A 25,413-nucleotide genomic window follows, 5' to 3' on the forward strand; every position below is an offset into this window, starting at 1 on the left:
GGACCCAGGAGAAAGGAGCAGTGACCCTGCAAGGGACTGACCCAGGCTTGCCCAGGAGTGCGTGGGTGACGGTGGCTGCTGCAGGGTTGGGGCACTGAGCGCAGCAGTGCATCATGGGACCTTTTGAAGGAGTCACCAGTGTCTTCATTATCTCCACCATAGTTTGGCCTTGGATCAAACAACAGGGAGGAAACACAGCCCCGCCCATCAACAGAAAATTGGATTAAAGATTTACTAAGCATGGCCCCTTGAGAGTTCCTTGGACTACAAGGAGATCCAACCAGTCCATCCTAAAGAAAATCAGTCCTGAATATTCATCGGAAGGAATGATGTTGAAGCTGAGACTCCAATACTTTGGCCACCTGATGCGAAGAGCTGACTCATTGGAAAAGACCCTGATGCTGGGAAAGACTGAAGACAGAAGGAGAAGGGGACGACAGAGGATGAGACGGTTGGATGGCATCACCGACTCAGTGGACAGGAGTTTGAGTAAACTCCAGGAGTTGGTGGTGAACAGGGGAGGCCTGGCGTGCTGCAGTCCATGGGGTCACAAAGAGTTGGACACGACTGAGTCACTGAACTGAGCTGAAGCACGGCCCCGCCCAGCAGAACAAGACCCAGTTTCCCCCTCAGTCAGTCTCTCCCATCAGGAAGCTTCCATAAGGTTCTTATCCTGCTCCATCAGAGGGCAGACAGACTGAAAATCCAATCACAGAAAGCTAACCAGTCTGATCACTTGGACCACAGCCCTGTCTAACTCAATGGAACTATGAGCCATGCTGTACAGGGCCACCCAAGACAGGCGGGTCATGGTGGAGAGGTCTGACAGAATGTGGTCAGCCTCCCCACTGGAGGAGGGAATGGCAAACCACTGAAGTATTCTTGCCTTGAGAACCCCATGAACAGTATGAAAAGGCAAAATGATAGGACACTGAAAGAGGAACTCCCCAGGTCGGTAGGTGCCCAATATGCTACTGGAGATCAGTGGAGAAATAACTCCAGAAAGAATGAGGGGATGAAGCCAAAGCAAAAACAATACCCAGCTGTGGACATGACTGGTGATAGAAGCAAGGTCCGATGCTGTAAAGAGCAATATTCCACAGGAACCTGGAATGTTGTGTCTGTGAATCAAAGCAAATTGGAAGTGGTCAAACAGGAGATGGTAAGAGTGAACATCGACATTTTAGGAATCAGTGAACTAAAATGGACCGGAATGGGTGAATTTAACTCAGATGACCGTTATATCTACTACTGTGGGCAAGAATCCCTTAGAAGAAATGGAGTAGCCATCATGGTCAACAAGAGTCCGAAATGCAGTACTTGGACGCAATCTCAAGAACGAAGGAATGATCTCTGTTTGTTTCCAAGGCAAACCATTCAGTATCACAGTAATCCAAGTCTATGCCCTAACCAGTCACGCTGAAGAAGCTGAAGTTGAATGGTTCTATGAAGACCTACAGGACCTAGAACTATCACCCAAAAAAGATGTCCTTTTCATCATAGGGGACTGGAATGCAAAAGTAGGAAGTCAAGAGCTACCTGGAGTAATGGGCAAATTTGGCCTTGGAGTACAGAATGAAGCAGGGCAGAGGCTAATAGAGTTCTGCCAAGAGAACACACTGGTCATAACAATGTAGGTATGACCTACATCACATCCCTTATGATTATACAGTGGAAGTGAGAAATAGATTTAAGGGCCTAGATCTGATAGACAGAGTGCCTGAAGAACTATGGATGGAGATTCACAGGAGGCAGCGATCAAGACCATCCCCAAGGAAAAGAAATGCAAAAAGGCAAAATGGCTGTCTGAGGAGGCCTTATAAATAGCTGAGAAAAGAAGAGAAGCAAAAAGGAAAGATACACCCATCTGAATGCAGGAGCTCCAAAGAATAGCAAGGAGAGATAAGAAAGCCTTCCTCAGTGATCAGTGCAAAGAAATAGAGGAAGACAGTAGAATGGGAAAGACTAGAGATCTCCTCAAGAAAATTAGAGATACCAAGGGAACATTTCATGCAAAGATGGGCTCAATAAAGGACAGAAATGGTATGGACCTAACAGAAGCAGAAGATATTAAGAAGAGGTGGCAAGAATACACAGAAGAGCTATATAAAAATGATCTTCACGACCCAGGTAACCTTGACAGCATGATCACTCATCTAGAGCCAGACATCCTGGAATGTGAAGTCAAGTGGGCCTTAGGAAGCATCACTACGAACAAAGCTAGTGGAGGTGATGGAATTCCAGTGGAGCTATTTCAAATCCTAAAAGATGATGCTGTGAAAGTGCTGCACTCAATATGCCAGCAAATTTGGAAAACTCAGCAGTGACCACAGGACTGGAAAAGGTCAATTTTTATTCCAGTCCCAAAGAAAGACAATGCCAAAGAAGGCTCAAATTACTGCACAATTGCATTCATCTCACATGCTAGCAAAGTGATGCTCAAAATTCTACAAGCCAAGCTTCAACAGTATGTGAACCATGAACTTCCAGATGTTCAAGCTGGTTTTAGAAAAGACAGAGGAACCAGATATCAAATTGCCAACGTCCACTAAATCATCAAAAACGCACGAGAGTTCCAGAAAAACCTCTACTTCTGCTTTATTGACTATGCCAAATTCTTCAACTGTGTGGATCACAAGAAACTGTGGAAAATTCTTAAAGAGATGGGAATACCAGACCACTTCATCTGCCTCCTGAGAAATCTGTACACAGGTCAAGAAACAAGAGTTAGAACTGGACATGGAACAACAGACTGGCTCCAAATCGGGAAAGGAGTACGTCAAGGCTATATATTGTCACCCTGCTTATTTAACTTACATGCAGAGTACATCATGCAAAATGCCAGGCGGGATGAAGCACAAGCTGAAATCAAGATTGCCAGGAGAAATATCAATAACCGTAGATAGGCAGATGATACCACCCGTATGGCAGAGGGCAAAGAAGAACCAAAGAGCCTCTTGATAAAAGTGGAAGAGGAGAGTGAAAAAGTTGGTTTAAAACTCAACATTCAGAAAACGAAGATCATGGCATCTGGGCCCATCACTTCATGGCCAATAGATGGGAAACAGTGACTGACTTTATTTTTTGGGGCTCCAAAATCACTGCAGATGGTGGCTGCAGCCATGAAATTAAAAGTCACTTGCTCCTTGGAAGGAAAGTTATGACCAACCTAGATAGCATATTCAAAAGCAGAGATATTACTTTGGAAACAAAGGTCCAACTAGTCAAAGCTATGGTTTTTCCAGTAATCACATATGGATGTGAGAGTTAGACTATAACGAAAGCTGAGCACCAAAGAATTGATGCTTTTGAACTGTGGTGTTGGAGAAGACTCTTCTGAGAGTCCTTTGGAGTACAGTGAGATCAATCCAGTCCATCCTGAAGCAAATCAGTCCTGAATATTCATTGGAAGGACTGATGCTGAAGCTGAGACTCCAATACTTTGTCCACCTGATGTGAAGTACTGACTCATTTGAAAGGATCCTGATGCTGTGAAAGATTGAAGGTGGGAGAAAGAGACTACAGAGGATGAGATGGTTGGATGGCATCACCAACTCAATGGACATGAGTTTGAGTAAACCCCGGGAGCTGGTGATGGACAGGGAGGCCTGGTGTGCTGCAGTCCATGGGGTCTCAAAGAGTCGGAGATGACTGAGCGACTGAACTGAACTTTAACGTCTTAATAATAAACTAGTAATATCAAGAAATAATGGTCTTAGTGTGGAGGGGTAAAATAACTGTTCAGTCACACACGGAATGCAGACACCCCAGTTAAACCAAGTGCTTGCTCTGTGTTGTATCAAACAGCTGAGCTTGTCGTCTGGTGCTGGGTTCTACATGAGTGGAAGCCACAGCTGTGGGAAAATGGCGTAGAAACCAAACCAGAATTTGGCGTTGTTTCACTGCTTTCCCATCCTCTTTGCAAAAGTAAATGAGAGGGCCTTGTAATTCTACCACTGTCTCTCATATGTGAAGATTTCTTCTGATTTCATGGGAGCCTTGGGAAACGTCTGAGCCAGTTAGTGATTTTAGGGAATGTCAGCTCTGTGTGTAGGGTGGCTATCTGATTATCCGGTTTCCCACAAATGCGTTTTTGGCTTGTTTTGAAATGTGCTCCATCGATCGTATCTGCTGTGTGATTAGAGGCTTTTGGTATTTGGGGAAAGAAGTCTATGAGGATAACCATCGCCTCTGGGAGGAATAGGCTTAAGTACTGTTTTTGTCTAAGTTTGATGTGGGCATATTTGGTCCTGTGGTGGTGCTCCAGGAAAACCTACTTGGAGTGACACCTTTTTTCCACCACTTTTGTGATACAGTAATATTTGGACTATCTAGAGGCCCAGTGGCCTCATGTTTTAAAGACAGGCCGAGGAGTGTCCTAAAGAGTGGAAGCCCTTCATTTATGAGTTCGGTGAGGAGCCTTTCACGCATGGGAGGCCTCCTGCTGTCAGACACCCTGTCCTGTGCAGGTTTGCCGCGACGCATTCCATCTCGTGTCCCGAGTGTGTTTTCATGGAAACACGGTAAGCACCGTGACGCCATTCTAGCTGCTGTATGGCATGGGTTGCTTGCCCGTAGGATTCTAGCTGCTGTATGGCATGGGTTGCTTGCCCGTAGGTGCAGTTCTGGAAAGTTCGGGGCCTGGTGTCTTCCTGAGGGCTGGGCTGCGTGGGCGCTCCTTTCCTTGTCTAGCGATGTGCGGCCGTGTGTTGTCTTGTCGTCGTCTCTTAGCTAAGTTTGTAAATCCTCCTCCTCTTTAAATTGCTTGCTTTTCTTGGGACTTTAAAGCAACAAATAAAGGCATGTAATTTGAAAGTAAGCTTTGTTGTTTTCTAAGAATTTTGGCAAGGATATCATTTGCTTCTCAGAAGTCAGTTAAAGCGTGTCCACCCTTTAAGACAAAGGAACTGCTAAAGCCCGTTAGCCCCTGCAGTCTCTGGTCTCCCCGTGGATTTGACTCGCCTCATTTGTGGCCCTTGCGTGGAGATGATTGGCGGGGGAGTTGAAGACCGTTTGCTGGAAACAAATTCAAAACAGGAAATAAACGAATTTCGAACGTGATAGAATTAGGGGCTCTTGGCAAAGTCACAACACTGAACTCTTCAAGTAATAAGGATTTTAAAGTGCCCCGTTGGCACAGGTCGTGTGACCGTCACAGGCACGGCTGGCCCACAGAGAACGCGGCGCAGCGCTGTCTGGCCGCGCGCTGCTGAGCTGACTGTGTGGAGGTTGTGTCGCTGAAGTCTGTGCCCTCCCGTCTCCCCTTCGTTTGTTCTTGTAGGGTAACCCACCCCCCCCCCTTTATAAACTGAGGTGGAGAAGCGCAGTTTAACTTCTTAGTGTGACCCTGTACAGATGCTGACATTAAAGCTTCCGTTTGTGACAGAAGGCAGACCTTGGACTTTCTTAAAGGTCATATTTGAGAAGTCATTTCAGGGTTTGATTTTACTTATCATTGTTTTACAAACACTCTCTTTTCAGCTCTATGACTAGTTTGTCCCTCAAAGAGGTCTGTTCTTACACTACACTTGTAAGGTCTTTGAAGCCAGCCTTGGTGAACGTCGGTCTGCCTCGCCTCATAAAGTTTTGGTGATTTATTTCAAAAAGTATTAGAGGAAATGCATAGCACATGTGAGGGCGCAGACCCCGACTAGTGTAATCGTGTGACCTGTTGTTTCCAAACCGTAATTCAGTGTGTTCACTCCCTGGGCCTTGGGGTGAGCTCCCGGTCCTGCCACTGAAGCGTCAGTTGCTCCTGTTGTGCTCTCTCGAGCTCCGCCGTTCCTCGGCCAGGAATACTCCACCTGTTCTGTGATGGTGAAGCGTGTGCGTGGCTCAGCTCCGTGCTCATGAGCTTTGTGCCGCGTGGAAAGCGGTCCTGTTGGATGTCTCTGGCCAGTTGGCCTGGTGTGAACTCCGTATTGATTTGCTCTAGCAGTGATGACAGCAGGCACTGCTCGACCGTCTAACTGTCACACGCGCTCTCTCTGTGGCTACCCCCGCTCTGTGTAAACACTGCAAACGCGCATCCTTGTCTGTTTCCTGGTTTCATTGGCCTGGCTTTCTCATGAGGTTCATCCCTAGAAATGGAATTTAGGATTCAAAGCATATGTACTTAAGCATCTTTAATACCAACTGCTTAAAAATACCTTAAGAATTCTGTTTCTGTGTGTTTCCATGTTTTGCTCTTTGAGGGAACCTTGGTTTGCTGCCTGACTTTTTGACCTGGGCGTGAACCTGGGCCCTCGGCAGTGGAAGCGCATGGTCCTAACCACTAGACCACCAGGGACTTCCTTCAGTTAAGTTGCTACTCTGAAGTTGGGTCCCAGGGAAGACAGTCCCCATCTCCAGCTTCTCAACCCGAGAGCTGTGTAATCGCGAGCAGTCAAGCAGTCTGAGCAGGGCTTTCCCAACCTCGCTCCCATGAGCCCACGCTGCAGGGACAGGCCAAGCTGACCGTGTGGATCGGGGCACCTCACCTGCTGTCAGCGCGACATGCTGCTGGGACTCTTTCTGCCTAAGATTCCCTTTGAAAAATAGATCCTTTAGCTTTAACAACAACCAAAGTACTTTTTAATATCCCAGTCTTAGCTGATAGCTGGGTGGGACAGATCTCTTTGTCGTAAGGAAACTGCAGGTGGCAGAGAGTAAGGGGTTGGGGAGTTAGCAGTTGTTTCAAGGACAGAACGCTCACAAAAGTGGTGCTTCCGTGGGACATGTGTTATCCCTAAAGTTTTCCAGGATAAGCCGGATTTCTGTTGCTTTGAAATTCTGTCAGAATAGCTCAGAGGTGCAGCCTGGAGGCCTTAGGAGCCACGCTTGGCTGCAGTGTCCTTGGAACACTTTCACATCGAGCCTTGAAAATCCGCTTCCGTTGGTGCTAGTGAGGCCTGTAGCTAGGGGCCCAGAGGTCATTTGTCACCGTTTGACTCACAGGAAAAAGAAGAGCTGCATTCTGCCTTGTCTCGTACTGTGGTTGGCAGCGGCAGTTCTGTGTGAGTGTGCACTCCTGCGTGAGTGTGCACTCCTGCGTGAGCGTGCTCTCCTGCGTGGGCGTGCTCTCCTGCGTGAGTGTGCACTCCTGCGTGAGCGTGCTCTCCTGCGTGAGTGTGCACTCCTGCGTGAGCGTGCTCTCCTGCGTGGGCGTGCTCTCCTGTGTGAGTGTGCACTCCTGCGTGGGTGTGCGTGCTCTCCTGCGTGAGTGTGCACTCCTGCGTGAGCGTGCTCTCCTGCGTGGGCGTGCACTCCTGCGTGGGTGGGCGTGCACTCCTGCGTGGCTCCTGTGCCGCTCTCCTCTGTGCTCTCTGTTAAGCTGACAGGGGAGTCGGCATTCACTGAGTGCCAGCTGTGTGCCCAGCACTGCGCTCGGTGCTTTGCGTACACTGTTTAGTGACCCAGAGCGCCCTTATGAGATAGACACTCTGGTCCTGATTTCAGGTGAGCACACGAAGTGACTGAGTCTGAGAGCGGCTAGGCAGCTTTTCGCTCTCTCAGGTTCCCCAGCTTCGCTTATGACGGAAGTGTGCATTGGTGGTGGCTTTCTCTCAGTCCTGCAGACCCAGCTCTGGGGCCCCGCTCCCCGCTGCCTTGTAGTATTGGTTCCTCTTCTGTCCTGTTAGGAAACGGGGATCTGGAGACCACCTGCGGGCGGCTTGTCGCGAGGCGCTGATGCTAACCATGCTGCTCTGGCTTCTCCCAGGGTCCTATCCTTCCCCCAAAGCTGGAGCGACCCTGGTCGTGTACAAGGATCTGCTGGTGCTGTTTGGCGGCTGGACACGGCCGAGCCCTTACCCCCTACACCAACCAGAGAGGTTCTTTGATGAGATACACACTTACTCACCCTCTAAAAACTGGTAAGCTACAAAGACAAGATCCTTTTAATCTAGAATAGGAAGGTTTAACATGACTGGATTCCTTATCTTTTTGTGTGTGTCCAGAAATCTCTTTGACAGTCTGTTGAAAGTTTTGGACTCTTCCCAGAAAAATAAAACTTTTATGCACAAATTTTGCCTACAGTTTCAGAGGGTTTACAGGACCCTCTCTAGAACTTGAAGTTAAGCATGCGTATTCCAAAGAGAAAAGGTAGAAGACACGTATTCCTCTCCCAAGAAAAATGAAGGAGCCAGTTGAAGAACAGAGAGCTCTTCAGCTCTGGCTGCCAGCTCCCAGGAGTGCTTGGATCCAGAGGACACTGCCTGCTCTCTCCCCAGGCTGACTCCCAGCTGTTGTACAGACTTGTCTTTTAAAAATGACAGCCACCTCTGTTTCCTTGTGACGGACTGCACAGCTACTCAGTACAGGGCTCTTGGCAGCTGCTGCTGATCAATAAATCAGGCCTGTGGAAAGAAACAGCAGGCGGTGCTCCTTCAGCGAACTCGGCTGAAGCGGCTCAGGGACGGGGTGGAGTCCCTGCCCTTCTCTCCTCGTCTCTCCACTCCATGTCTGAGCCTTGCCCATTGGGGTGCTGAGTGAGTAGAACTTCAGCAGATCTGTAGAAAAGGCATAAGGACCTTGTGCCATCCTGCATTTATCGTCTAACAGTTTCTCTACTGAAGGTGATAGGATTGTCATGTTAGATGGGTGCCTGCTTCCTGTCTTCCGTCTTAAACACAGAAGGCCAGAAGCAGAGGCGCTGACCTCCTGACTTCCCCCGTCTCTCTGCATTAGGTGGAACTGCATTGTGACCACCCACGGCCCACCCCCCATGGCCGGGCACTCCTCTTGTGTGATAGACGATAAAATGATCGTCTTCGGTGGCTCCCTAGGATCGCGGCAGATGTGAGTACGTTTGGTTAGCTCGCTGTCACCCTGAAGATAAATACTCCTGGAAAGGTCAGCTAGGGCAGAAAAGTAAACTAGTCAGGGTCAAGATTCCTGAGCATGGTTCTGATTAGTCCAGTTAGTTATCTCACCCTGGTGTTCTGTTTTTTGGTTCTAGTCACAGACCAATAAATTGAGACACGTGCTGCATAAAATCTGGTCTACGGGCATCTTATATTCAATTAAATGTTTTTGTGTGTGTGTGTGCTTTCTGAGGTGAGGTGCACCTCTATATAGACAGCCTTTTAATCAAGCCCCTCAGCATAATTCATATGTATTTTAATAACTGCCTTGCTGGTATAAACGTCTGTATTTGAAAAAGTTGTATGAGAGTATTCCTGAAAGACTCGCTTGACCTTATAAAGCTGGATCATAGTCACTGAATTTTAGCAAGGATTGATGGTTAAGCTGATAGGACATATTAGATTTGTCAACCCCGTATTGGCTGGCACCAAGATGTATTCTATGAATGTCATTACTTTGAATTAAGAATTAATGCTCAGCACTCCTAAATTATGTCTTAAGTGTTTGATATAAATTGTAAAAAGTATTTGTTTTCAGTGTGTCTTTAATTTTAAAATAAAGCTCATTTTTCAAATGTCAAAAAAAATCAGGGCTACATAGAGTCTCTGTGTGGTTCGGTATGTGGTTTAGTTCAGCGGGATCAGGTTCTGACGGGCCTCCACCTTGCCTGTTTCTGCCTGTGCCCTCAGAAGGCCACCTTCCAAGAAGCAGAGAACTTCTCCTTGCTCTCCTTAGGGCCCAGCTCGTGCCTCTTGGAGCTTCAGAGGAGGAGAGAGGTAGATTGGCATGAGCTGGGAGAATGGGTAGGAGCAGGAAGGCTGCCCGACCTGACCCTCCGTGAGGCTGTCTCCTCCTCCCTGCGGCCCTGCAGCTCTGCCCAGAGCAGTCTGCCTGAAGGACTTCGTCTGCTTGGCGTCAGCAGCAGGAGTGGTCCTGCCGTCAGCAGTAAAACCATCCCAGGCCCGACCCTCTTCTCCTGCAGGGTCCTCTGCATCTCCTTAGTTTAGAACACTCGTGGAGCGCGGTGTGTGTGAGGGTGAGGGCTTAAGGTGCTGGGCTTTCACTCCTGTGCCCCCGTGGGTGAATAAATGGCCTTAGAGAGGCCCATGGAGCAGAGACTGCCGTGGAGGAGTCTGTCCTTGCCATACCGGTCCCCTGAGCACTGGAGATGCCGACTTGTCCTTGACACAAAAGCGGCAGCTCCCATTAACCAGGGTGAAATTACCTTTTGTAGCCAAAGTCGATAAATCTTCATCTCCTAGACAGTAATAGAACTGCCTTTTGAATAATTTTGTTCTCTTCCTGTGGGTTTTGCCTTTGAAAGACTGTATCACAGCTGGTAGCTATCTCCTGCTATCACCAATTAAGTAACTCTTACTTTAGTTGCTGTTCGGCTACAGACATGACTCCGATGCGGCCTTGTGGGTTAGTGGAAAGAGCCAGGTGTGAAAGTCTCCCTTCCTGTGGCGCAGTGCTGAATGCGGGCGTGGCGTTGCGGGAGAACCCTGAAGAGCGTCCCGTCCGCCGGGCCGGCGCCTGTGCCCCCGGGCGTGCCCGGCTCCCTCACCCTCGTGTCCTTGTCTTACAGGAGCAGCGACGTCTGGGTCCTGGACCTCGAGCAGTGGGCGTGGTCCAAGCCCAGCATCTCCGGGCCCAGCCCTCATCCTCGCGGCGGCCAGTCTCAGGTGCTCAGGAGTTAAGATAGCTATTCAGCAAGCCCTGTAGCGTCTGTCAGTTAGGACAGGAGAGGGAGGAGGGGGTCAGGTAAGGGCCAGCACACGCAGGCCACGGAGAGTTCACCACTCTCTTCTGCTGGCATTTATTCTTCAACTTCTAGTGGGTTATAATTATTTTTGTTGGCTTTATATTGTGCCTCTCCCCAAAGCATTTTATTTTTTTAGAGAACCCTGCATTTTCTGTGGTTGGCACTCTTGTGTTAATAGTATTTAATCAACAAAGAATTCATTCCAGTGAATCATCAGTAGTTTGTTTACAAGGATCAGAACTGACGTGGTTTGGGGGACCAGGGAGCCTGTGGTGAACAGAATGCTGTCATTTGGGAGCCGAGTGGACTATTTCCATTCGCCACTGAGGTAGCGGAGGTCGGACGCCTGTGTCTTTGTGGGTTTATTTTAAATTTCTTCCTCTCCCAGATCGTCATAGATGATGCGACCATTCTAATCCTTGGAGGCTGTGGCGGCCCCAACGCTGTGAGTACGGCCGGTGTGGCGTCCCCACGCACACGCCGCTGAGCCTCAGAACCTGCTTCCCGTGTCTCACCTTGAGAAACTGCAAGGCCGTTTCTGTGGCGTTTTCATTTGGAAAATACCTTTCCCACATAGCCTCTGTATTTTCTGGCCCTTCTCTCCACTCTTTTGGGGAGAAGGGGGGAAGCTTTTCATTACAGACATTTATCTCTTAAATATTCATGTCTATGGTCTTCCTTCTCCCACGGAGCCTTTAGGGTACAAGGTTTGCTGCTATCTTTCTTCACAAAGAGGAGTGAGAGAGGAAAGTGAGTTGACTGTGGCCAGAATTCACATGAAGCTTGCTTAGGAATGCAGGTTCAGACACTGTGGGTTTGTCTTGTCTACGACCCTCCCTGTCAGTGCACACACACACAGAACCGCAGGCAAATTTAAAACCACGCCAAGTTGATTCCTGGGGTCCTGGGTGCGGTCTCGTGTGCCCGGCCAGCGGCCGCACACGGATCACTGCACGGCCAGAGAGCTTGCCCTGCCTCCTGAAGTGCACGCACACTCTGTGGCCGACTGCAGCTTGGCGGTCGCGGCCCTGCGCGCGCGCGCCTGTGGTTTGTAACCTGCACCGCCCCTGAGCCCTGCTGTGGGTGCTTCTCTTGCAGCTGTTCAAGGATGCCTGGTTGCTGCACATGCACTCGGGTCCCTGGGCCTGGCAGCCGCTCAAGGTGGAGAATGAAGACCATGGAGCCCCAGAACTGTGGTGCCATCCAGCTTGCCGGGTGAGTGGGAAGCCGGCGGGCCAGCAGAGGGGGAGGCCCTGAACCTCGAGCCCGATTAACTCGTCAGATTGCTAAGCAGCTTTGTGTGGAAACTGAAAACACCCTGATGTCCCCAAAGAGGTGGACCCTGAGCGCAGCTCTCAGGCGTTTCTCACACACGTGAGCCACTGGACAGAGAAGCTCTGTGGGGCCCACCCGCCTTTAAGCACCGCTGTCTAGGAAACTTGCCCCAGGCCCCCACACATACACTCTGTTCTTCCCTTTACCCCTACTCTGTAGACATAATTCAAATGATAGCACGTCTCCCTATACCAACTTTATATATAGAATCCCTTTATATATGTGAAGTATCCCATCTGTCTTGGAGGGAAGGCTGTATTCTTCTCATCTTGGTAGGGATCTCAGATACCTGCAGAATGCCTGGCCCGCCCCCAATGCCCCTGGTGAGATGTTGCAGGGTCGAATAAATGACCAGAGCTGAGTGCAGGTCTTCTGTCTTCCAGGTCGGGCAGTGTGTGGTGGTCTTCAGCCAGGCGCCTAGTGGGCGAGCACCGCTTAGCCCCAGCTTGAACTCCCGCCCATCACCTATCAGTGCCACCCCTCCAGCCCTGGTTCCCGAAACCCGAGAATACCGCTCGCAGTCTCCCGTAAGGAGTATGGATGAAGCGCCCTGTGTTAACGGCCGCTGGGGAACACTGAGGCCCAGAGCGCAAAGGCAGACCCCCTCAAGTTCCCGAGAAGGAAGCCTTTCCCCAGCCAGGGGCGATGGCTCGCCCGTCCTGAATGGTGGGAGTTTATCTCCGGGATCGGCAACTGTAAGCGGCTCCTCCTTGGACAGCCCCGTGCAGGCTGTGTCTCCGAGCACCCCGTCCACCACTGAAGGGTGTGACCTGAAAATGGGGCTCTCCCTGGCCCCTCGACGAGGATCACTCCCCGATCAGAAAGATCTGAGGCTAGGATCAGTAGATCTGAGTTGGGACCTGAAAACTGCTTCCAGTGGCAATCACATGGATGGCGTGGGCAGCAGGACAGCGGGGGGCGGCTTGCGACACCCGCCCGAGCAGACGAACGGTGTGCACACCCCGCCACACGTGGCCAGCGCCCTCGCGGGAGCCGTTTCCCCCAGCGCCCTGCGCCGCAGCCTGGAAGCCATCAAAGCGATGTCATCCAAAGGTCCCCCCGCCTCCGCAGCACTGAGCCCTCCCCTGGGGTCTTCTCCAGGCTCCCCCGGGAGCCAGAACCTGGGCAGCGGAGAGGCAGTGCCCGTCCCCCGCCCCGGGCCCGCGCAGGGAGACGGACACGCGCTGCCCCCCATCGCCCGCCGCCTGGGCCACCACCCTCCGCAGTCCCTGAACGTGGGCAAGCCCTTGTACCAGAGCATGAACTGCAAGCCCATGCAGATGTACGTGCTGGACGTCAAGGACACCAAGGAGAAGGGGCGCGTCAAGTGGAAAGTGCTCAGCAGCAGCTCTGTGGTCGGGCCTCCCGAGACCAGCCTGCACACCGTGGTACAGGGCAGGGGCGAGCTCATCATATTCGGAGGGCTCATGGACAAGAAGCAGAACGTGAAGTACTACCCAAAGACAAACGCCTTGTACTTTGTGCGGGCGAAGAGATAATGTGTTCCAAACCCTTTCCCCTTTCTGTGGCTTTTAATTTGGAATTTTCCAGCGTGCAAGCATTTGGACTGAGAATCGAGAAAACAACGGACAAAATTACTCTCATAAACCAAACCCCAATTCCCAGCCTCACTCACGCCAGGCTGGGATCAAATCTCCATTAAGAAAAAAAGTTATATGAATCTATAGAGAAATATTATATAGCCAACTCTGTTCACAAAGAGGGAGAGCGCTCCATCCTGGTTCAGATAAAATTGTTGCTGTGTTTTAGCAGAGGCTCTGCCGCCTTTTTCTACTTCATTGGTAACTAGACCAAGAATTTAGGGAACAGATACCTACCAGAACCTTCCTACAGAAACTGAAGAGCCACCTGTAAATCTTATTTGGCCTCTCAGAGTTAGATAAAGAAAGGGCAGGCGTAAAATGCACGAGCAGAGGCTTCCGATTCACAGGCTGTCGGTGCTGGCAGGTACAGTGACGTGTAGCGATCTGCTCTCCGCCCGCAGAGGGCCTGTGACCGCTGCTCTCTGCAGTGATGCCCTCTGCCCGGTCCTCTTCTGCCCGTTGGGAATGAGGAAAGTTACCCAGCAGGGACCTGCTCCACGTGTGTGCCAGGGTCAACGTGAAACAACGTTCACGCAGAAGCACCTGTTTGCGTGCTCCCTCCATGTCTTAGGAAACACTCTGGGGTCTGATTCTGGAATTTTCTAATAATCGTATTTCATCGCAGTTTCCAAAGTCTGTGTTTGTTCTCTTTTTCTTTCCCCTGAAACCTGGCGCCCGGAGGCCGCCTCTCCTGTTTATGGCTGCTGTTCTCCCCTCCTCCCTCCCCCGCCCTCTTTTTCTTTGATATGTGAAATTTTTTTAAGCTCTAAAACCTTTCTCACTTTCTTTTACTAAGTTTGGGTTTCCAGAGAAATCTCTTAGAAATATTTCTGGAACCCTTTTTCTCGAGTCACCAGGGGACCAGCAGGGAGTTCTGAGATGCCAGTATCGTGAGAAATCCTTGACGCGTCAGAAAGTACTGTGGGCGTCTTTTTATTTCCAAAGCACGTTGGACACACCCATCCATGTTTACAGAGCTGATCTTGGAAGAGCAGTTCCTTCTAGAACGGTTTTCGCCCTTGTTGTGGCATGCATTCCTCTGCCTGGCTGTGGACTGGCGCTTGGGTTCCCTGAAGCATGGCTGACCTCGGGGGCAGCTCTTTCTTTGTCTTGTTCACCTGTCGCCCAAACAAGGCTTGGGTTTTCACTTTCATGTCATTTCTGAGATAACATTTCCAGCCAGAGCAGTGTTGGTGGGGTGGGAGCCGGGGGGGGGGGGGGGCAGACACAGGAAATTGTAAGTTGCCAGTCTCTAAACCATGACGCGGACAGACCTGCCTCGGCACCACTTAAGTGCGGGTCATTTTGGAGATTTCTCATCAGGAGAAGAGGGTGTTTTTCCTGCGGGTTTGCATTCGTTTCTCAGCCCCGCTCTCCCCGATGTCTTGGCATTTCCCAAGCCGAAGCGTGCTGCAGCTGGCCCTGGGTCCTGGCGCCCAGCCAGCTCTCCGGCAGCCTGTCTGATAAGTGTGCTTTCTGCTGTTACGTCATGTTCAATCCTTTCCCCTAGCCGTTAGCTTCTACAGTGTGGTCTTGGTGGGAAAGTGCCCTTGGTGCCAAGCCCGGGAAAGGGCCAGCTCACAGGGAGGGGCGTGTGCTCCCTCGGGCGAGGAAACTGCCCTGCGCCTGCTGGCCGTGGTGTCCAGCTGCTCACCGCTCAGCCCTTAGTTTCCCAGACTCTCTACCCTGGGCCCGTTGCCAGGCCTTCTTTGGCAGAGACCGTTAGATGGTGCGGGGTCCTCATTCACAAGAGAAGGCTAGCCTAGAAGGTTAGCAATTTCGGCCTTGCTGCTGTTGCTGAACCTTGTTTATTACATTGCACCTGTGCATGGACAGTGCCTCCAAACTTACTCAGTTCCTACTTAAATATAAAGTATTTGGAAGCCTGAAAGTTCTGAGTCTCAACTTGGTGATCTTTCCCTTTGTCCCGTGGCCTTCCTAAGCCGCTGTTAACCTGTCGATTCCTTCCAGTGTCCCCAAGTAGGCAGGCGGCAGAGCTGATGATCCTTGTAGAAAGGAGCCTGGCTCCTTGGAACTCCGTGGCTTCCCAGGATCACCCACACCGCTTGGAACCAGACTGTTGACAGCTCCTTTAAGAAAGCGCTGCGTCTGCCGCCCCGCAGCGTTGCTCCCACTGGCTCTTGGGCACTGTGGGCGTGCGTCCAGGGAGAGTGAGGCGGCACGTCCCAGGTGGCCGCCGCCGCAGGTGCAGCGGGGCTCCGGGGGTCCCGGCCGAGGTGGCCGTTTCCGCGCCGCCGCGGACGCTTCAGTCAGATCTGGCTGATCACCGCCCTGCTTTTGACGTGATGCCAATTTTGTCTTAAGATTCACTGAGGAAACTGAGACGAAATATTTTTTTTTAAGCCTCAGGAGCACCTAAAGTAAATATTTATCAGTATTTAAGTATTTAAGATACATTTGTCTACTTGAAGCTTTAACCCCTTCCGTTCCTGCAAGTGTGCCTTGATAGCCCCCACCGTCACGCTGACGTCACCGGCCGCCACGTCGACTTCGTGAGAAGTTCAGTCTCTTCCTTTTCTTCTGAACAGAGCTTCCTGTTTCCTCATTTTGCAGGCTGCGCAGCAGGGCTCGGTATTTTTGCTCATATTTCTGCCCTACTATGCTTCGGTGGTGGGTTCCAAAAACCACCCCCTCCCCACTGCACCCACCCCACTCTTTGGGGAGCACAAATTTGATGTCAGAACAAGCTTAACTTTCAGTTGCAAAGCAGTCCTGGGTTTACTTTCCTCCCAGCCCTCTACAGATTGATTTGGTTTTAACACTTGAGTTTAATATCAAGAGCTGAACCATGCACCACGCTAGGAGCCATGCTGACCCGCTTTAAGAGAAGCAGCGGAGGAAGGAAGGGAAGCAGCTCAAGTCTGGACTTCCGGGGACAGAAAGCCGCCAGCTGCGGAGGACGCGGGGACGCCTCCCTCCCGCTTCGCTTGGTCTTTCTGGGTTTCCTCCTGTTTCGCTTCTTTCCTTGCCCTTCAGAGTGGCTTCCCTGGCTGGCTGGTGGCTTGTCTGCCCTTGTCCTTGTGGTGGTCCTGGCGTGGTGACATGCTCTGCTTTGCATTATCTGTGATCTCTTAGCAGCGCACAGGTCAGTGGGGGGGGGGGGATCTGAACACACCCAAGGGCAAGGCAGCCGGACTTGCAGGCCTGCACCCCAGGCGGCCTCCCCGTGAACTGCAGAAGGCGTGTTCCGCACGGCCACCAGTAAGCGGTGGCACCCTCCACCGTGTTCATTGCCAGAGCAAAGCGCCCCTTAGGCGCTGGCGCTGCTGTGCTCTCTGCTCGCTCTCTCCCCTCCCACAGCCAGGGTTCTCATCACCGCACGGCGTGCTGTGCCCTGACGAAGCTGGTGCTGTGGGGGACGTTTCCCACGCGACTCGGGTCCTGGGTGGCTTACGCTGAGATGATCACTGCAGGCACATCACAGTGTAGGAATGAAAAGTGGATTTGATTTCATTGATATTTAAATCTCTTGTCGATTTTTTTTGTTAATGTTTTCCCCCGATAACTTTTTAGCGATTTAACAAATAAAACAAAATGGACCGACTGTCTAACTGTTTCATTAGTATAAAAGCAAGCAAGCCGTGATGAAAAACAGTTGCAGACTGGAGGTGGAAGCAAAGTAGTGGGAAGGATGCTCTTCCTCCAGGAGGGTGGCCCGCCCCCGAGGACATCATGTAATGATACAGCAGCTCTGTCCAGCGTGCTTGAAGGACACAGTTTCACACGCGCAGTGCCACCCTGCAGTGGGGCCCCAGAGAGGTGACGAGCCTGGAGCGCACACCCAGGGACCTGGGCAACATTGGGCTCTTGAAACAGCAGATCGGGTTTGGAGGCACGGGCCTGAAGCCCTGTGGTCCATCCTGCCGTCCCCTATTCACTGCTCAACCTTGGATACCAGTTTCCTCATTCATAAATCTAGCTGTTTCTCTTTTTATAGGATCATGAGGATTAACTGGAAGTTGCATAAGAGAAGCGCTAGCCCAGTGCTGGACTGGCACGTAATGATTGGTGGCTATTGTTTATGATCAGCCCTTGAAGAAAAGATGTGATCTTGAAGGAAAGTGCTGACCACAGTGTGTGAATTGTTAGGATCATGCCCCTGACTAAGGGGCATGCACGCCGCAGCTGTCTGAGTCGTCTCCTAACCTGTCCCCATGAGAACCTCTGAGGCTTTTTGCCTTGAGCAGAGCGTGGCAGCTGCTGCCATCAGACAGGTCAGAATGGCCTCGGCAGTCGCGTCTCCCTCTGGACCTTATTCTTCGGGCTGCCGGTTGCTTCTTACACTCCTGGGTCTCTGCGCCCAGCGCCATCGTTCTTTCATGCAGCTCAGACTGAGGATCAGCCTTGTCTCAGATTAAGGTGCTGTGGGCCTGCAGCTCCCATCCTGCCTGCCCACATGTTTCCCAAGCTGCAGGATGAAACTTTTCCACGTCTAACAACGTGGTCTGATGCTGTCTGCTCTGTTCTCCGTTCCTCGAGGCATCTGGCGGACGAGACCGTGGTGTACGGAAGGGTCTCGGGTCACTGATTTGCTGGTGATAGCAGTAGAGTGGCTGTTCTGGATGCTTCCACACTTGCCCTTATGGAAGGGCAGACTTGCTCCTTGCGGCTGTGGCTCCTTATAGCTCCTTGTTGGGCTCCACAGGGTCAGTAGGTAGAAGCTCTAAAGAGGGGTCACTGGGAAGAACTTTATGCAGCGAGGGCTCCGTGTAAGGCCTGGAACCAGTGTGGCATCACTGGAGGGATTCTAGCATTGCTGGATACTCAGACTGGGGGATGTAGAGGAGATGATGTTTGGCGGGTAGGGTGCCCGTGGTGATTGGTGGTCCTGGGGAAGACCTGGCTTTCAGGGCAGGCCAGTCCCATAAGGCCTCCCGCCAGCTTCCTAACGCCGTCCACCCAGGCCAAGGGCCGCAGTAATGGCGGGGGGGAGCAGGCCCCAGCTCAGGAGGGTCAGAGCCTGCAGACGGCAGCGTGAGCGACCCCAGGTCAGAGGCTGTGGGGCAGAGGAGGGCACGCGCCAGTCTGGGGAGAAATCCTCAGTGAGAGCTCAGCTCAGTGCAGAGCGTGGCTACCCCAGGCCCGTGGGGGTCCCAGCACAGCCCCCGCCCCGCCCCTGGGTGCTCAAGGGCCGGAGGCCTGTGCCTGTCTGGGTCTGAAGCGCAGCACCCAGTCCGCAGAAGGGTGATACCAGATGTCCTTCCTGCTCCCCGGGCTCCACAGGCCGTCCCGCGGGAGGGAGGGTGTGCCCGAATGCCCGACTCGAGACCACGGCCTTGCACGTGTTGTCAGCACCCTGCGCTCACGCCCCAGGTTGCCGTCACCTGGGGAACCTGGGAAAGGCCCCGAGATCCTGAGGCTGGCCAGCTGGGGGCGGTGCCAGAGGGGCTGTGGCTTGTCCCCTCCCCTCCCTACAGGGAGAAGAGCAGTCCAGCAGGCCTGGGGGTTCTTTGTGATGTGATTTCAGTATTTTTAAAATTTATTTGATATCGAAGATAATTGCTTTTCAGAATTTTTCCGTCCTCTGTTGATTTCACTGCTGATGCAAGTGTTCAGCCAGAGATTGATAAAGCCCATGGGAGGAGACGATGGAGCTGCTTTACGGGTCAAATCAAGAGTGAGACCACAGGACCTCTGTTGGACCTTTTAGCCCTTGAGATGTGGTCCTGTGGGCTCAGAAGGGAGTTCCCCGAGAGACTACAGATGCGAGACAGGCACGGACTTCGGACTGGGGGAGCATCGGTTCAAAAGCTGTTCTGCCTCCCCGAGCCTCAGCTGAAAGGGCAGAAATGGCCGTCCGGCGTCTGGTCTCAGGGGTTACCGGTTTAGCCGGAACCACGGGTGTGATTCCTCAGGAGACCCCCGGGGGGCGCCCTGGGAAAGGCTTTGGGTCCCAGACGCCGTCCGACGCCTCCGAAGCCGGAAGCGGGACCGCGGAGAAAAGGCCCGCCTCTCCCGCCGAGCGCCGCCCCCGCCGGCCCGCAGGCCCGCCTGCCGTCTGCCCCCGCCCGGCTGTGGGGAAGCCGGTGCTTCTCCCCGTGGGCTGGGCTCCGGCCCGACCCTGTCAGACGCCTGAGAGGCCTGCGGGTGTGCCGTGGCCCCGCCAGGGAGCCCGTCTGCCCACCCACTGCAGGGACGGAAGGAGGGCGGGGGCAGGCCCTAACCAGGCAGAAGCCTCGGGGAAAAGAAAGCCCTGCGCGGGGGCCTGGGCTGCTGCCTTGGCCCGCGACAAGGCCAGGGAGGCCCGGCGCTGCCCTGGGGGTCACTCTCAGTGCGTGTCCCCTGAGTGTGGACTCACGCCTAAGGCTCTGCGCTCAGACCCTGGGGGCAGCTCAGAGGCTCATCACTCACCAGGGAGTGTCACTCGGCGGAACAAAGAGGACGAGTCCTGCGCTTCCAGGGCCAAAAGTGTCCAATCATGTCACTAAATCGCAAGAAGAGGGTGGATGGGGAGCCAGAGGGCTGGGAAGGCGCTCTCCTTGTCCTCACCTCACCCTGCTACACTGAGGCAGGGGCAGACAGCCTTCCCTGGGAGACCCCAGGTCGGTGGGGTCCAGGCCTGGCCTCCGGCAGTCAGGAGCACAGAACGTACAGGCCTCTGGGCCTCAGACGGGGAAGACAGACCCCTGTGTCCCAGGAAGGGTGCAGAAGAGCTGTGAGGGGTCTGCCCTGTCCAGAAGAGCCGGCGTTCAGGGCCGAGGACCATGCAGAGTGAGCAGAGGCCATCCTCTTGGATGCAGCAGGGACAGAAGCTCGTGACCAGGACCCACGGTGGAGGAGAGCACACCCCTGACAGGGCCAGCATGGGTGGGGCCATGCAGACGGCCACAAAGGCCCAGAGAGGACGCCCCACCGCGCTTCCTTGCTGTCGGGTAAACGCCCCCCGCCACCCCACTGGACATGAACCCCAGCGCCAGAGGAGGCGGAGATGACAGCTTTGAGGAGACTTGAGTGTTTAAGCTGTAGGAATGAAGATCACTGAATTTAACTTTACCAGGAAATTGCTGAACTATGGCATCTGCAGAGCAGAGACAGATTATATTGAGTCAGAGGAAACAGCCCTGCTTCTGAAATGGGTGAATCAGCGGAGGCAAAAACTCAAACTTGCTCCACCTGCAGAGGAGCAGATGAGTGCCTGGGGTCCACGAGAACCAGGACGAGAGGGGGCCTGGCGAGCGCTGCAGAGCGGGAAGGAGGGGGCTTCCCTCCGTGGAGGGAGGAGCCTGTGGGGAGGCACAGAGGCCTGGTGTGACCGGAGGGGATGAGGCGGAACCCGAGGATGAGCCCCAGAAACGGGGCCTCAACCCAGGCGGGCAGCGAAGAGAGGCCATGGGAAACACAGAAAAACCGGCCTCGCGGTTGACACCTGTAGGGCGGGGGCCTGGCCAGCACGGATCCCCGCATTAGGCACATCTGTAGCCCCGTCTTGGGCTTCCCAGGCGGCGCTAGTGGTAAAGAACCCGCTGGGCAACGCAGGAGACGTCAGAGACCTGGGCTTGACCCCTGGGTCAGGAAGACCCCCAGGAGGAGGGCATGGCAACCCACTCAAGTCTTCTTGCCCAGAGAACCCCACGGACAGAGGAGCCTGGCGGGCTGCAGTCCATGGGGTCGCAGAGTCGTCACTGGAGCGACTTGGCACTCACGCCCGCGTAGTTCCCGCTATCAGGGGCACTGCCAGGCCCTGTCCTGCCCTGGGGGATTCATGTTTCGGTGGAGGGCGGGAGGAAGAGACAGACAAATACGTAAACAACTAAGCAGGATGACTCCAGTGAATAATCCGATGAAGAAAGTTAAGATGGGTTGTGACAAAGTGTGATGGTGTTGGGCTCATCCGCATGGCCTTTCTGAGGAGGCGACATTTCAGCTGAGACCTGAAAGTAAAAAAACAACAGCCACGGGGAGATGGGCGGAGAGCGTTCCACGCAGAGAGGAGAGCAGGCAGACGGACCTGAGGTGGGTGTGACGTTGACGAGTCCAAGGAGCAGCAGGAAGGCCTGTGTGGCTGGCGTGCCGAGCCAGGGCAGGGTGCGCAGGCGGCCTTGCCAATCGGGCGCAGTGTGGACGGCAGGCCCGCGGGAGGCCGGCAGAGGGTTTGCAGCCGGGGAGCGGCAGGTTTTCCAGGGGAAGGACACAAGCCTTGGCTCCCAGCCCATCATGTCTCAGCCGATAAAGAAGTTCTGGGGAGCGTTTCCTGGTGGTCCATGGTTAGGACTGTCTGCTGTCACTGCCGAGGCCCGGGTAGGATCCCCGATCAGGGAACTAAGATCGCGCGGTGGGGAAAAAAGATCCCAACTCTTGGGGATGATTCGGCCAAATTCAGTGTTTAAAGGGGATCTGGGGACTTCCTGGTCACCCAGTGGTTAGGGATCTGCTTGGCAATACAGGGGACACAGTGTCGATCCCTGGTCCGGAGACTAAGATCCCACAGCCTGCCGGGCAACTCAGCCCACTCGCCACGTCTACCGAGCCAACAAGCCACGGCCACTGACGCCCTCGTGCCTAGAACCCCCGCTGCAGTGAAGGAAGCCCCCGCAGTGAGAAGCCTGCACCGCAGCAGACGGCAGCCCCCGCGCGCCGAAACCAGAGAGAGCCCAGGTGTGCAGCGGCGACGCCCCAGCTCAGCCAAAATGGGAGCGTTAGGGGAATCTGGACACTAGACCTACCAAGCAGAGCTCTGTCCGGCCTGCCGCCCTGCTCACCAGGCTCCAGCAGAGCGTGGCCCCGCAAGGGCAGGGGTCGCACCGCTCTGTCTCTCGTCTCCCGCTCTTGGCTCATAAATATTTGACAAACGCGCATCCTCTACTCGACCCTAGAATGTTCGCCTGCTTCCTAACGGTCCTTCTAGGCTTGCCCTCCGCAGGCCGTTCTCCATGCTGTAGCTGTAGGCAGGCAGTCAGCACATTTTCATTAAGTTTTTACTCCATTGCAGACATGTTGTAGGTTCTAGGGACGATGATGCACTGAGTTATGTCTCCCCTACCCTGGAAAAACTTCACGCGTTGCTGCTAACTCGCTTCAGTTGTGTCCAACTCTGTGCGACCCCATAGACGGGAGCCTACCAGGCTCCCCTGTCCCTGGGATTCTCCAGGCAAGAGAATCTCCAGTGGTTACGAATCCATCTGGTCTGGGAGGATCCCACGTGCGGCGGGGCAACGAAGCCTGTGCCCCGAGAGCCGGCGCTCAGACAAGCAAAGCCTCGTAAACGCATGTGGAGAGTAGCCCCCACTCGCTGCAACTAGGGGAAGTCTGTGCACAGCAGCAAAGAGCCAGCACAGCCAAAAATAAGTGAGTAACTAAGGAAAATGTCAGGGTCGAGAATGATGTGAGAGTGAGCTGGGATGTGCGGGCAAGTCCCTGAGTGGCAGAGGGGGCTTCTGTGCAGGTGGCGTCCACCCGAGACCTGGGCAGGGGCTCCCCTGAGTCAGCCTCATGAGGCCCTGGGCTGGTGGAGGGAGTTCCGGGGGGTGGGAAATGCGGCCCAGAGCCCCTCAGTGGGAGCAGAAAAAGGCCAGGGTCGCTGAGTGCAGCAAGCTGGGGAAGAAGGTGGTGGCTGGAGGGAAAGCAAGAGGTGGTCAGGTCAGTCACGGAAGGCCTCAAAAACACAGAGTTTGGAGTTTACTCTGAGAGCAGTGAAAACCTCTGGAGACTGCAGTCATTGGTGGGACAGTAGTGATTTATGCGCAAAAAGGTCACTCAGGGGCCCGGGTCCCAGCAGGGAAGCCCCAAAGGAAGCAATGGCCTCGGCCAGCGCGACCGGCCCTCCCGCCCTCCCGCCCTGCAGGTGCTCTGGTCTGGGTGCTGCCCACGTGGGCCCCCCCGAGTCCCTGCCGTGACAAGCTTTCCTCGTGAGCCCTTCTGGAGCCTTGTCCAGGAGGTGCTCAGTCTGGGGAGAAGTCCAAACCAGGAAGAAACGAGTGGATTAATCAGAAGGCTCTACACTGGAAGGGCCTTTAAGTGGGTAGTGTCTCCCTGTTTCACCTGAGACTCAAAGAGGAGACCCTCATGGGACACGTAGTTTAGGGGTCAGAGGAGCACAGGAAAGAGGAACCCCCAGACCGTGCGCACAGCGTCCTTCTGAAAGGCCAGGCGCCAACCGTGACTGGTTCCCGTCTGGAGCTGAGCTGAGTGGCGATTGTGTAAGTGAGGTCCTCGGCCTTGTTTCAGGCTGAAACGTGTCACCCCCATCATAGGTCAAAGCCTTAACCCCTCAAGCAGACTTATTTGGAGATTGGGCCTTTGGGGAGGCAATTAAGGTTAAATGGGGTCATAAGGGTGGGGCCTTAATCCGATATTACTAACGTCCTTACTAAAAGGAGGAGACACCAAGGGTGTGTGTGAACACGAAAGAGGGCTCGTGAGGACGCAGGAAGGAGGCAGCTGCCTGCAAACCAGGAGGAACGTCCTCACAGACAGCCCTGCTGGCGCCTTGGTTCTGGACTGCGAGCTGCTAGAGCCTGGAGACAGTTTGTGCTGTGCGTGCCCCCCCAGCCTGCAGTGCCCAAGCAGACTGATGCAGAGCCTGGCTTCTAACCGCCCAGCGCTCTTGTTAAAGGTGCGGGCTCACAGACCTGCCCAACCCCCCGAAGCAGACTCTCTGGGGGTCAGGGCCCAAAAATCTGCATTTTGAACAGGCTCCTGATTCAGCTTGCTGCAGTGTCCTCTCCACAAGCTCCTGAGGCCATGAAGACTGATCCCCCCAACCCTCTGGCCACGAGCCCCTCCGACCTCCAGCCTCCCTGTCTGAGCCCAGGATGACTGCACATCTTATCTGGCCTCCAGGTTAACTAGCCAGCTCACACGGCTAAGATGTTACCTCACTCTCCCTGAGCCCTCCACAAGCCAAGCCAGGGCAGGGCTGGCTGCGAAGTCTGGAAACCTAGACATACATCAGGTCTGAGTCTCGTGACTGAGGCTATCCTGGTCCACTGTGAAGACGCCACACAGACGCGCTAGGACCTGCGGGATGGGGAACTGAGCGACCCGGGGGCACAGACAGTGGTTTCCAGCTGCAGAGCCCTGCAGGGGTGGTTACGAGCACGTATTTCTAATGCGCTGTAAGCAAGTTGAAGGCAAGTGCCCTGGCTTACACATCCTGACCCCACTACCCCCGGGGGCCTGAGAACTGGCCTCAATGATTTGTGGGCTCACGGCCCTCTGGCTGTGTTCAGCTTTGCTAGAAATGTCCCTCCTAGGGACTGGGGTCAAAGTTTTAAACACACAAGACCCAGGGCCTTCCCTGGTGGCCCAGTGGCTAAGACTCTGTCCCAGTGCAGGGGCCCTGGGTTCGATCCCTGGTCAGGGAACTAGGTCCACATGTTTCAACGAAGACCTGGTGCAGCCGAATAAATAAGTAAATGATGAAACACACACACACACAAGACCCAGTGCGGCAGACCAGAGACGTCCTTCAGAGTCCAGCCACCCTGCATTCTGAGTCTAGTTTTCCCACTGACCACCTATGTGGTGTAACTTCAGATAATCCCATTGCCTCTGAGTTTCCTCACCTGTAAAATAAAAGAAGGGTAACAGTATTTCCTACACAAGTTCGTTTATGGAGTAACTAACCTCTCTAAAGCATCCACCGTCTGGCACTTAGTCGGCCTTCAGTGACGGTTAATCATAGCGCGAGTGCTCTTTGCGGCCCCAAGGAACGTGGTCCACCAGACTCCTCTGTGCACGGGATTTTCCAGGCAAGAACACTGGAGTGGGTTGCCGTTTCCTTCTCCGGGGATCTTCCTGACCCAGGGATTGAAACGGATTCTCTTGCATTGCAGGCAGGTGGAGTCTTTACTGCTAAGCCACCTGGGAAGGCTAATTCATAGACTTTACACACCAGTGATCTGC

At 53.5% G+C, this 25,413-nt stretch overlaps 1 protein-coding gene across 5 annotated transcripts in view; it reads left to right on the forward strand.

The window, feature by feature from the left end:
- The window catches only part of FBXO42 (F-box protein 42), a 124,352-nt gene extending 107,239 nt beyond the window's left edge, over nucleotides 1–17,113 (forward strand). For all 5 annotated transcript variants that reach the window (XM_060411540.1, XM_004005177.5, XM_042244778.1 and 2 more), the window contains 6 exons: nucleotides 7,700–7,853; nucleotides 8,668–8,778; nucleotides 10,433–10,529; nucleotides 10,998–11,054; nucleotides 11,708–11,824; nucleotides 12,328–17,113. In XM_060411540.1, the coding sequence (XP_060267523.1) occupies nucleotides 7,700–7,853; nucleotides 8,668–8,778; nucleotides 10,433–10,529; nucleotides 10,998–11,054; nucleotides 11,708–11,824; nucleotides 12,328–13,443 (1,652 nt within the window). In that variant the 3' untranslated portion in view covers nucleotides 13,444–17,113. The remainder of the gene's footprint in view (nucleotides 1–7,699; nucleotides 7,854–8,667; nucleotides 8,779–10,432; nucleotides 10,530–10,997; nucleotides 11,055–11,707; nucleotides 11,825–12,327) is intronic.
- Nucleotides 17,114–25,413: the final 8,300 nt, after the last annotated feature.

The sequence above is a fragment of the Ovis aries genome, chromosome 2, assembly GCF_016772045.2.
Source record: "Ovis aries strain OAR_USU_Benz2616 breed Rambouillet chromosome 2, ARS-UI_Ramb_v3.0, whole genome shotgun sequence".
NCBI lineage: Eukaryota > Metazoa > Chordata > Mammalia > Artiodactyla > Bovidae > Ovis > Ovis aries.